The sequence below is a fragment of the Trachypithecus francoisi genome, unplaced genomic scaffold (genome assembly GCF_009764315.1).
Source record: "Trachypithecus francoisi isolate TF-2019V2 unplaced genomic scaffold, Tfra_2.0 Lachesis_group1, whole genome shotgun sequence".
In the NCBI taxonomy this organism is placed as follows: domain Eukaryota; kingdom Metazoa; phylum Chordata; class Mammalia; order Primates; family Cercopithecidae; genus Trachypithecus; species Trachypithecus francoisi.
In genome coordinates, this window is record NW_022681454.1 from 103,379,596 (window position 1) to 103,393,019 (window position 13,424).

At 36.6% G+C, this 13,424-nt stretch overlaps 1 protein-coding gene across 1 annotated transcript in view; it reads right to left on the reverse strand.

The window, feature by feature from the left end:
• Positions 1-8,126: 8,126 nt before the first annotated feature.
• The window catches only part of DKK2 (dickkopf WNT signaling pathway inhibitor 2), a 112,084-nt gene continuing 106,786 nt past the window's right edge, over positions 8,127-13,424 (reverse strand). The window contains exons 2-4 of the mRNA XM_033214939.1: positions 12,100-12,250; positions 10,859-11,014; positions 8,127-10,516 (exon numbers count right to left, since the gene is read on the reverse strand). Coding sequence (XP_033070830.1) covers positions 10,266-10,516; positions 10,859-11,014; positions 12,100-12,250 — 558 coding nt within the window. The 3' untranslated portion in view covers positions 8,127-10,265. The remainder of the gene's footprint in view (positions 10,517-10,858; positions 11,015-12,099; positions 12,251-13,424) is intronic.

Consider the following 13,424-nt stretch of genomic DNA (forward strand, 5'->3'; position numbering starts at 1 on the left):
TAATGAAGAAAGCCCAGTGAAGTTCAAGTGAAAGTGTATTTGTGGAAGTTATACTAGACAAAAGGACTCAAGGATAGATGAGTTCAATGGAACAAGCTTGGTCTGTTCATGGAACAGAAAGAAAATCAGTTGTCTGGAATGCAGCAAGAGAAAGGGAGATAGGAGATGAGGCCCAGAAGATAGGCCATATCACAAGGGATTTAGAGGCTATTATAAAGGTAATGGGAGACTTGAGAGTATTTGTAACCAAGGAATGGTATAAGAATTATTTTTTCCTTAATGTTTAATAAGGTGAGGGAAAGCCCACACTGATATTTTTTTAAAAAACAACTGATATTCAGAAAAATCAGGAAGTGATGGGAACTGAAAACATCCAGAAAACTCCAGCTGTCTCTTAGGACTAGTTAATGACTGATAGGCAGAGGTTCGGGCCAAGAATTTGCCTATAGGGAGAGTGTTTCTTTTTCAGGAGAATCTAGAAATCCGTATTTGTATGTGATAAACTTTCCTTTTTCAATATATTGGTAAACAATACAAATTTTTCTAGAATCAGTAGACCGTTGACCCTTGAATAACACAGGTTTGAGCTGCGCTGGTCCATGCATATGCAGATTTTTTCTAATAAATACAGTTGGCTTTCCTTATCAGTGAGTTCCACATCCAGAACCAAACGTGGATGGAAAATGCAGTTTTCACAGGATGCGAAACTCTACCATATTGAGGGCTGACTCTTACTGGGTGATTTCCCAGGGCCATTGTGGGGTTCAAGTGTTTTGAGATTTTGGTATCTGCTAGCTGTCCTCGAACCAATCCCACACAGATACCAAAGGACAACTGTACAAGCCAGCTCTCTGTGTACAAAACTAAACATGTTTGGAAGCCAGATTAAGGCCTGGTCTTGATAATTTACCATCCTTATGACATTACATCTTTACTCTCGTAATTGTGAAAGAGAACAATGAGAAAGGAAAGAAATCCTGAGGTGGGAGAGTTGCTTGAGCCCAGGAGGTCGAGGCTGCAGTGAGCCATGATAGCACACCGCTGCACTCCAGCACGGGCGAAAGAGTAAGACCCCCTAAACACAAACAAACAAACAAACAAACAAACCTCAGGGTTTCAAGAAAAACGTACATGAACTTAGAATCAATTTTCTCTTTAAGGAGCCAACCATAATAAATGGATAAATGGATGATATCAGCAAAGCACTGTTTAGTATAAGAAATCACAGTCCCTCCAGAAGCTGATACATTCTCTAGGCCATACTATAGAAAGAAACAAGAAATAGTAGTATTTTTAAAGAACACATAAGAGAACTTGGCCCACAAATAAAGCACAGGTGTGAAATCAAAGCATATTGGTCATAGTTCGGGCAAATCTCCACCTCTACTTCATCTGGCTTTCAACCCTGTGATCTTGGCAAGTCATTTGGTTCTGTCTGCATTTCAGTTTCCCTGACAGGATGATTAACATTTAAAAAGTGTATGCAGTCAAAGAATGGTATATACAATTTCATTATGTTTAATAACTAGGTGTGTTATCTACATAGAGATAGTGCTCTAGTAAGAGACAAAACAGAGCATAAGTTCAGTGGAAACTTAAATCGACTTCTAAAATATAGCAATATTTTCGAAGAAACGGTTATTTTTTACTCTGAAACATGTTCTCACAGCAGAATGCAAGGTGGGGATAGGATGGAGAGTCAATTGTTATTTTAATGTGTTGGTCATACTAAGTCTAATAATTCTAGCCACATACACCCTAAATTCTGTTTATAAAAATCACATTCCTGCTCTTCACTCTGTTTGTGAAATTTTGGACTTTCAGAATTACCTTTCAATTCTCTACATATCAAATGATATAGATTTTATTTATATGTCTTATAACCTGAAGAATGTGAACAACCCTTAAGTTGTTCTCATTAATGTCCAAATACTGACTGATGGTTGAGTTTGTCCTCTGAAAAGAAACGAAGAGGGAGCAATATTGGCTGGAGGAGAGAGTGACTTGTTGATTGTTAGCCCTAATACCAGCACTAACTTCTACAGTTTTGGAGGAAGTTAGGAAACTGTTCTGGGATGTAATCAACAAAGCTTAAAGTAAAGAAATGATTGCCAAAGATAGCCTTTAACCTCCGCTCTGATACTCATGAACTCTTTGACAGCAGGCAAGCCACAGAATCTTCCCAAATCGCAAACAGGCTGATTTCTAATGAAAGCAGTATAAATTAATGATTAAAAGTGAAAGCTCTGGCTTCAGACAGTCAAGGTCTCTAATCCTGGCTCAACCCCTCTTAACTGTGCAGAGGTTGCTGTGACGGATGACATGAGATGATGTAGAGACAGCACTAAGCCAGCACCTAGTCTACAGCAAACAATCAATAGAAAGAATTACAGCTTATTGTAAAGAATAAAGTGTAGTAACACCCTTGATGGTATTCTGAGACAAAGTAAAAAGTGCTGAGTAGATGTAAGATTATTATCACTACTATGATTTTTGAATCCTATGGGAGAGACCTTATGAACTATGCTTTTTGCCAAATGACAATGAGATAAGATGACCTAATGAGTAAGAGGAGAATGTTGGACTAACACAATACTGTTTGGATAGTCCTTAAGTCACTGGTATTTCTGTAAAGTCCCCATTCCTAACAGCGAATTTTCACCCAATCAGTCTTTCTAAATGTTCTCTTTATGTGTCCTATTTCAAGATTACCATAACATGTTTTTCTGAAAGGGAAGTCCACCTAGTTCCTGCTCCCTGAACATTTTCTTGAATTACCTTTTCCTACCCCTTTCTCCCAGATAATCAAACTCTTCTGCCTATCTTACTCTTAACACTGAGTAGATCTCTCTTAGGGTTGTTTTTTTTGTTAAACAACAGATAACCATTTTCTTCTGTAACCTTAAAACAGTGTTTTGAGCAACTTTATATTCATTGAAGAAGTGAATCCTAAATGCTTTCAAGTTGTTTTGACCTCTCTTATATTAGGAAAAGTTTTGCACAGCATCCCCACGTTTCTCCAGAGCTAATAATGATTTTTAACAGTCTCAAAGTGAAGCCCATAGTGTCTTGGGGTGTTTACTCCCTGTACAGAATGCAAGGTCCCTTGAAACATATAAATCAGAGTCATGTTGTATATTCCTTTCAGGCATTATAAAAGGAAGCATCACTATATTTGAATCTTGAAAAGTTCTAAGACATGGACCTGTGTTAAACAGCTTGAAAGTTACTGTGAAATTCCCACAGAAATTGCTGTATCTTATGGTTATCAAAATCAGCTTTATGTATGGCATGCACTTGGACACAGAATTGGTGACTGTTGGGAGGAACAAGATCCCACTGGAAGGAAAGATAAGAAGAGAGGAAAATAAATGGAGGCTCAAACAGTCTTAATTTCAACGTCTGCCTGAAAAGCTTAAGTAGGACTTAGAATATTTTACAGGTGCTAGCTGATCTGATATTCTCCATCTGTTACTAAGCCCTGGAGACTGACTGGCCATTAAACACAAAACGATGACTGGTGTAGCAGGTGCAGTGAAGTGGGAAGATGTGGAGCAAATAAAAAAGTCCATGGCATCTATAAGAAATGCTGACCCCCAGGAAATTTTAAAAGGTTATGTGCACTGTGGTATTCATGACGTATGTGTGAGAGGTATGATGGCAAGTGTATTTCTCATGAAAGTACTTCAATTACTTGCATGCTGTTATTTCTTTAGAATTCCCAGGTCCTGAACTATACAATTACTTAATACTCAAAGAGAACTATTACTTACGTTGAGAAATTTCCCTTTAATGCAATTCATTGGCGCAATGTCAATGGGAGGGTTGCCTGAGATGCACACTTTGCTAAAATCATTGTATAAGCCTACTGCTGTGAGTTAACTATTCTGTTCCCATAAGTTTTTCTTGACGCCTTTTGGCATCTATGTCAAATTGAAGCTTCTTATTAGCACATTTTAGGATTCCCAGCAGTCCACTTGATGCGTCTCTTTTTTAATACTCTCACTTGAAATTCGCTCAGTCTTTGTTCTCTTTTCTGTATCATCTTGCCACTCCTTCACCCTTTCATTTGTTTGCAACCTCTTCCCTTAGCACATCCAATAAGCTGTATTTTGTGGATGTAATTCTTCCTTCATAGAGTTTTTCTTAAGATCTCAGGATGGCTGATGAGAGATTTACAAAGATCCACTTTCTAAGGAATTTCTGATGTTCTACTGAGAGGCAATTCTTTACATGTTACATACAAGGGCAATGCACAGGAATATTTTTTTAACTTTTGTCATCAACATTTTCTTTTTCTGTGTTCCTCAGGCTAGTCTAGAGAGACTGCCTTCTTTCTTTCACCACCTTCATTCTTTCACTACAGCTGGAAGGAAAGATAAGCAATCCAACAGCAAATCCACCTCCAGCATACCCTAAATCCAACAACTTTCATGGCTTTCACTTTACCTCACTCATCCAAGCCAGCAGTTCTTGCCTGTAGGCCCTACTGCCCTGTGATCTATTCTCCACGCAGCAGACTGGGTGATCCTTGGGAAACATGTCAGCTCAAGCTACTCCCTTGCTCCAAAGCTTCTACCAGTTACATATCTCTTTCATAATAAAACTAATCATGGTTAATAAGGTTCTACATGACCTGACCCAGCTGCTTTTCTAGTCTCATCTCTTATCTCCTCCCTTTTTTCATACTAGTCTCCATTTTCAACCTCTTCCCACTGTCAAATGTTTACCTTGCTCTTCCACTGCCCGTGTCAGTTTCTCCAGACATTTTCATTACCACTCCCTCACTTCAATCAGGTTTCTGCTCATAATCTGCCTTCTTTAAGAGATCTTCCCTCACTGGAAAATCTAAAATAACACTACTCATCTCCCTCTGTTCCTTTACTCTCCTTCAATTTTCTTCACAGTGCTCATCTTTGTCTCCTATAGTATTGATATTTTTGTTATTTAGTTTTCAGCCTCGTAGCCATTGCCCTAAAAATTAACTGGAATGTAAAAATGAGAGCATGGACTTTATTAGTTTGGTACTCTATTTTTACTCACTATGCTTACAAAGTGGCCTAGCACATTATCATAGAGGCTTGGTGAATATGTTGAGTGAGGGAATGTAAGTTAGGAGCGTCTTCTTGGCTCCTAGAAGTGTATCATTTGCTAAAATAACTTTCAGAGGTATCAATAGCAATTTTAATTCAGGAATCTGTTGATGTTATGGTACAAGTAGAACAAACGCAGGGCTGAGGAAGTAAATAATTCTATAGCATGAAGCAGTGGAAGCTGCCACTGTACACAGCACTGAAAAAGGTCAGCTCTCAAGATAGTCGGAGGGCACATCACCAGACTATCTCAATTAAGCACTAGTGAGGCTTTGAATAGGCTAACTGCAAAAGAAAGAAGCCCTAATGAGGCTAATGTCATGGCAAAATTTTTAAAGTTGATCATGTTTACTGAAGGCAGCAATACCTCAGTTACCACTCATGCCCTATAAGGAGATAGAATTCAAGTGGATTCTCCTCCCACCATACTGTAAGGAAAAATATAGTGCCATACCTAACTTCTTGATGGGACATTTTTCCCATGTAAGTTTAAGTTTCATAGACCATGGGATACAGACACCTGGTTTGGATTGACTGACGTTTTTAGCAAACCAAAACCAGATTTTTCTCCACCTTTCTGCATTCAGAGTCCATGCATCTCTGCTATGATTTTTGGCATTGTAAGCCCTGCATATGTTAACAGCACTTTGCCTAAGGTGTCTGCTCTAAGAACTAGATTAGCTTGTTTTCTAAATGTGGTGGCACCTTTGGCTTCATTGAGTGTGGTATAATAATTCACTGGACTTTAGTAAAAGTGAGCTGCATCAGAGATTGTTGTCAAACTAATAAATCTTCTGAACCAGCAGTCATTCTAGTGAGAAACTACTCAGGCCATAGCTGCTGAAGAAGTTTTAGTTCACTCAGGCATCTGGAAACCCTATGGCTGAGACAGAGCAAAATATGAAATAAGAAAAATTTAACTATTAACCTGAAGATTTTAAACTTTGATTTCTTTGGACTCCTTATCCTAAAGAGGAAGATAATAATTGCAGACTAATTCTTTTGAACTTCAAGTTATTTTGACTTTAACATGCAAGAGGATTTAATTTTTGTCCTTTACTTTCTCCCTAAGAAATTTTCAATGAAAGAAGACTTATATTCAAAGGTGAGGCATCTCTGTATTGTTAGAATTTTATTATTGAAATGCTTTTACATATTTTATTATCATATACTCAGTGTATCATGTAGTCCCACTGCACAATCTCTAATAGACTGTGTTAGATGACATGATGGATATAATTTGGGACAGTAAAAAGAATAAATAATTATTTTCTAGTCCTGGATAGAGTGATCTTGAAGTTTATTTAGTTAATGTATTATTTTCAAACATTTTGCAAGCTCCTGGGGACAAAAGCTAAATTTCCCACCACACCATATCCTGAAAGGATCCGTAAAGAAGGAATGCTTGTCATTAGGCAAATGACTTCATCAGGGACTTCCCCTAGGAGGTAGCAAGTCAGATTTTGGCTAAAACTCATATCTTCACCATAGACAAATGGTATGCACAATGGGTTAAAAATATAAAGATCTGGGGAAGGATATGAGGAGGGATTCTTCTTTCCCAATCTTTAAAGTGAATTTGATGTGGCATGGAATGATCATCTTTGTCTCACTCCACCCCTCACTCACTCCTTTCATGTAGTTCAAATTGTCCAGTTTTGGAAAATTTTGGATGAGATTTTTGAATGAGAGATGCATAGTTCAGCCCTTTTTCCACCCCCTTCATCTTTGGTGTTAACCCGAGAAGGAGGCATGTCATTCTGTTCCACCCATCCATATTATACGTTTTATAGGGCTACTCCCATAGGGTGGAACTGATATAGCCTGGTATTGAATGTGAATGGACACAGAATCTATTTCTGGTGTTTAGTGGTAGAATGTCTTCTTGCTCACAGGTACATGCTACATTTTCCAATATTAACTTCACCAGCAATGAGTAATCTTTCATCTGCCTGTTTTTTAAAAAAATCTGGTTTTCAACTGGCCTGATTTTGAGTGAAGACAATTATAATTGATTGCTTTCCCCTAAAATCCTAAGGCTACAATTACATTTACAAAAGTGTAACTGAATGTTTTCCCCTAAAATACTAAGGCTACTTAAGGGTATTTTGTTTCTTAATTAAAATAAAATAAAATTAAATTAAATTAAATTAAAAAGTCAGGAAAATTTGTCAGTTCTCAGAGCATCTCACTGAGCAAAATAGAAAAGGAAAAGATCTCCCTTATGATTATTATAGTCAAAAGCACACTTTAACTAATTAACATATTGTGGAAAATATTTCAGCAATGCTTAAGATATTTTTAACTAACTTCTAGCTGTGGGACTGTTTTAGCTTCATGAAGCAACCATAGCTACATTTAATTCATTCACTATGTCACAGAATGTTTATTATCCACATTTGCAGCCCATTCTGATGTCTAATACAACATGGGCTTTTGTAGCATCCCTGGTCTCATACTTGGTGAACACTATTCCTCAAAACACTCCTGACATCTCCGGTTCAGGAAGCAGAGGAAACCCTTGCTTCCCAGGAAGTGGATTTGATTTCACTCAGTTTCTCTCCAAACACAGAAAAAGACATCATGTAGCTCACGTTCATTGGTTCATGTAGAAATGAACCAATACTCTAAGCATAATAGTATTTCCATTTTGGAAAACTTTAGCTTAGAGAGAAGATTATGGGGCATATGTTACCTGTCTTATAGTATTTTGAAGAAATTGTGAAGAGCACTTTCTTGTTCCAAGTTGTTTCCGAAGGCAAAGTGTGACTAAATGGCGTAAATCACAAGGTGGAATATTTTGGTTTGACAGGAAAAAAAAAAAAAAAAGGACATGACTCTCTAACAATTACAGCTAAACTGCCATGAAATAAACTACCTTTTGTAATAGTAAACTGCTCTGAGTTATCTCATGCTGATGTCCTCTAAATGATTCACACCCAGTCCTCAAAATCAGACCAAGTTCAACTGAACTCTCAGAAAGTATGATTCTATGAAAATTCTTCCCATAGGCAAAACACAAGGAACTTTGAATTCAGTTTTTAGAGGAGAAAAATTTAATATATTTTATCTTATTATACATTTTTCCTAAATTACAAAGTCAACAGCTGCAAATATATTCTGCTACAAAGCTTTCTGTAAGAAATATCTCTATAAGAAAATACATCTCATTAACATTTCCTGTAAATAAATTACTTCAAATAATAATTTTTAAAAGGGTGAACATAAGAAAAATATTGCAGAAACCAAATTGCAAATATAATAATTGTTATATAGGAAATATTTGACTGAAATGTTCCATTTTCATTTCACCAAGCTTATAGCAACCTGTTTATACAAATTTTGGTTCTTGGATAGACTAGTTTATAATTTTTGTTTTTGCAGACCTGTGCAGAAAATGTAAATCTTAATCATCCTAGTAAATATATGTGGGAAGCTGAAATTTTTAATAGATATACAGGCTCAAACTCAATTTCTACTGGGAGGACTTAAATTTGAGACTGCAGATGGGATTTAAGTAAAAGAAAACTAAAAAGTGAATTGTGGTCTACAAAAGTTTAAAGTCACAACTATAAGATAACCTTTTATTCTATTGTGCTCCAGACAGAATATTTAGAACTGAGTTAAGTAAAAAAGCGTAGTAAAGTGATTTCAAAGAATTTAGAAACTGTGGTGTCTAGAGATTAGCAATATGCAGATTTTACAAGTTATCTTACTTATATTTTTTAAACTCAATGGCTGCAGAAAACAGAAACTAGCCCTTTGGCAATAAAGCAGATGCTGCAGAGGTTTGGAAAGAAAATTGGATGATGCCATTGGCCAGTCAGAAGCTTATAGAGGGCAATGGGACCTCACTACTCTGTCTACTTCAGGAGTCCATTTGTGAAACCTCCTGAAATTGAGATTATTTGAGGATCTCAGCACTACAAAATAAATAATTTGAGGGTAGTATGGACACATGACCTCACACTGAATTCATTTGTGTAGTAAATATTATGATAGCAAATCCCACGCAGATCTTCATTGAGACTGTGCATCTCCTGGTTTCAAAGATGAATAGTCAACTTGTGCCTCAGACATATGAACTATGTGTTGCCAAAACCTGAACAAACGAAAAAGTTTTCTCAATTTTCTTGCTTGCTCCAGTGCAGTACAGATCCAGCTCAAGTCTCTATTACCACAGAGTGTGTATGAATACATGTATTTAACAATCTAGTTCTATCAAAACATAGGTTATGGCAAATCTTTAAGAAATCATGATCTCTCTGTTAGCTGTTTTCCCACATATATTGGACATCTTTAATTTTTTTTGCCATCTGTGAAAATTCTGCTCTGTGCAAGTATTTTACTAGTCGCAATTTATGAATATAGTTTGGAAAATAAAATGCATTCAGAATAGGAATCACATAGGATAGAGAGATATACTGTCATTCCACAGAATCTGAAGGAATTGTTTTTGTCTTATATCAGTTCTTATTAATTACAGGTAAAACTAAAATTTTGAAAAATGTTTTTGTGGCTGTTTGTTATTTATTTGTCTTCCTAAAGGCCTTCATAAACAACTGGCAATTATTTTGCAATTATTTGGAAGTATTGACTGATTTTTTTCTTGTCTACCAAGACTCCTGATTGAACAGCAGAAGTAGTGTTACAAATTAAAAGGTAATTTTCTGTTGTAAATTAACTATGCTCCATGTTTTCATTTCTTGTTTAGCAATTTTATTTTTAGAACCTATTGTATAACAAGTTATTCTAGGAGTATTTTGTTAAACTCTAACTTTGAATAGAAATCTGGCATGTAGGTTATTTGTATAAGCAATCAGCAATCTGAAGGAAACCTCTCCTCCAGCACAACCTAAACTCTTGGAAAGTCACATGCTACTCGTCAGTAATTTCCACTGTCTGCTTTTTCTCTTAATAATAGCATTTTCCACAAATGTGTACATTATTTACATAGACAAGTTGCATAATGGAAACACTGGCTGCACTGCATTTGTCACCCATTCTAATCTATTCAGTTCATGTTTTCTTTCTCTCTTTTTGTGATCTGCATTCTTATCACATTTCTTATTTTAGCCATTCTTCTGCATCTGAACCTTATTTTCCACCATGCTATAATGCATTAAATACACAAATTCACAGTCTGCAATTGATGATGTTCCTCAATGGTGATCAAACTTTCTGACACACATGGAGTCTGGCTTTGGAGGAGTAGGTGGCGTCTTTCCATACTTTGCAAGACAGGCCCTTCGCACAGTCGCACCGCTGGAAAATTTCCAGCCCATGAGAGCCCTTCTTGCGTTGTTTAGTACAGACTTCCCCCTGATGGAGTACCGGTTTGCAGATTTTGGTCCAGAAATGACGAGCACAGCAAAACCCTTCGATGCAGTCTGATGATCGTAGGCATGGGTCTCCTTCATGCCCTGCAGGGATGATGACCAATAATAGATGTTACCCTGACACTTCAGAAAAAAAAACTTCTATTTTGCAATCAGAAGCACATAAAGTATTTTCACTTATATTATCTTCTATGAGTTACCATTTATAATGAAAAGTCTTGGTTGATATCGATTGGCTCTGCCTCTAATCACATAAATCCATTATGGTCTGTTTCCATTATTTGCCACCTGAATAACAAGTTTAATGACTAGCTAGGATTAAAGAACCTTCCTTGTAATTTTTTTCTAAAACCAATGGAATTAATTATCTATATTTTTCTTCTATTTATTTATTTAAAAAAAACCCACAACTACAGATATCCCTACCTTTTATATGTGACATCTTAGTGTGTGGTCTTCCTAGATTCTGCCATCCCAAGTCATGGTTTGAGTAATGACCGTGGTTTCGATCTCTGTGCCGAGTGCCATCCAGAGCTGGGATGTGAGGGGTTAAGATGCTTTCAGTAACTGGGATACAGATACCTGGAGATGATCACATAATCAGTTAGACTAATTCAATTCTACGAAATGTGAGACTTATCCACGTACTCTCTTGATGTGAAATATGAAGCCATTTCTCTATCTATCCACTCATTCATTCATTTACTTGTTTATTGAGATTGAGCATACTTTGGCCCTAAAGTGAGACGTCTTTGATATGAATTTTGTCTCTCTCAAGACCAAGTGACCTTGGACAAAACTGGGAATAAAAGCATAATTTTATATATTCACAAAGTTATTGTGAATATATGTGAAGAATCAATGTTAGCTATTAGTATTTTTAAATAATCTGATCAGACATACACCCTCTGGATCCAGATTCCTTTATTAATTAACAACATAATCTTAGTTTACACTGTAAACTTCTCTAATGGTATAAGGTCTTCTTCTTCCCTTCATCTCCTGTGCAGGCGACTCACAATAGGTCTACACCCAGAGGTCAGGAATAGGCATGAGAATATGAGCCTGATTATGTTGTTTTATATGATTAAGTATATATTTCTAATTACCTTCTGCAATTATTTAAAGTTTTTGCCACATCTTGTCTGTGATCCATTTCATCATCATTGCTGAATTGTCTGCCTATAAATTCATTGATATTGGATGAAGCCAGGTTGGGGAGTAAAATCTTGTGTCTCTCTTTGGAGGAACCAATCACTCTACTACCATAAGACTGAGCTACAGAACATCTTGAGTAAACCCAAAGTACAAAACTGGAACAGATATTTACAACTGCATTACTAAATCACATCAAGTTTCTGTCTTTGGTTCTTTTACATGCATTCACTCATGTGTTTACTGGAATAGAACGTCTTGCTGTTTATACATGACACTTCAACATGGCGATATTCTAGATCAGCACAGGTCATATAATATAGAAAGTAACCAGAGTCTAGGAAAACTAAGGTTTGGGGAGGAAATTCAAGTAATCTTGCACTACCTAAACCAATTCTACCAGGCTCCTTATATTTCAGGAGTCCGAGTAAGGAGAAGATAGCCTGACTCGAGAGACAGGCTTACTATGATGAAAAGAAAGAGGCCCATGAACACTTAGTGAGATCTTTTACCGTTATTGCAGCGAGTACCGGGGCAGCACATGCCATCTCGGTGGCAGCGCTTCTTTTTCCTCCGACACACCATGCAGGCCGATGATCCTTGGTGGGGACTGTGGCAATACCTCCCAACTTCACACTCCTTATCACTGCTACAAGGATAGGCCTGACATCAAGTGGAACAACACCAAAAGTAAAGGATTAGATCCTGTTTCACTTATGAAACATTACTATAGCAAATCATCATAGAAAATAAATCACGATATATCTCACCTGAAAGGAACTATAGCAGCATCATAATGTTCTGAACCTAGATCTTAAGTAGTGACACTTAACTGAGGACCTTATAAATATCTATTGTTGATGACAAAGATAAAGCTGAGGTTGTTCGTATATTTTCATTGACACAACTCTAGAGTTAGAATTTAGACTTTTATTGATTCATAGAACCCTTATGAGTGACTTTGGGGTCTCCAAAGCAGTTGTAATTATTGCATTAATGCTATTGTAAGGTACAAATGACACAGTCATCTTTGCCACTCGATTTTTTTCAGCTGTTAAAGAATGATGAGAGAAATGTTAAATAAAACAACAAAGGGCTATGCTAGAAGCCAAAGCGTATCTCCTGCCCAATTATGAAACCAATACTTTAAAAGTGAATCCTTTCAGTTCCTGCCTATAAAAGCAAGGAGGAGAGACATTTCCAGAACGGTTTGAGACAGTGAATTATTTGACACAAAGACACTAAGGAACAGGATCCTCATTCCAAACATGTTGATAAGCAGCAGTTGAGCTCCCAGCAGCCAGAGAGATGCTAAGATCCAGTTATATCATTATATTCCCAGGAAGCACAAAAGCAGTCTCCTTACAGACCTGAAATAGCCCCACAGCTACTACACCTTCAGTTGTAAAGAAAGAACCTCTGTTCATACATTTCTCTACCTAGTGGTATGTCCAGAAGGCTACTTCAGCAGTGTCATATATTATCTTTAAAAAAATACACGTAAAATACAGAAGGTGGTCAGAGTTTAGGAAAATGAAGATTTTGGGGGTTATACATACGTATATACCCATTTGTGTACTCCCTGCCTCTTGGAAGTATTTGGAATATTAAAAATGTCCCTGTGTTCAGAGACTGGGAGTTGAGAAACTAAAATGTCATAACCCACATCAAACTTACTCAGATTTTGAGGCAGGGAGACTCATTTGTAAACCTTTTTTCTTTTTGAAGTTGATTTTTTTTCTTGTTTTCAGAGTAATAGATGATTTTTTAAATGAAAATACAAAATATAAAATAAGCTATGTATTTATTTTTAAGCAAGCATAAATAATTTGAACAT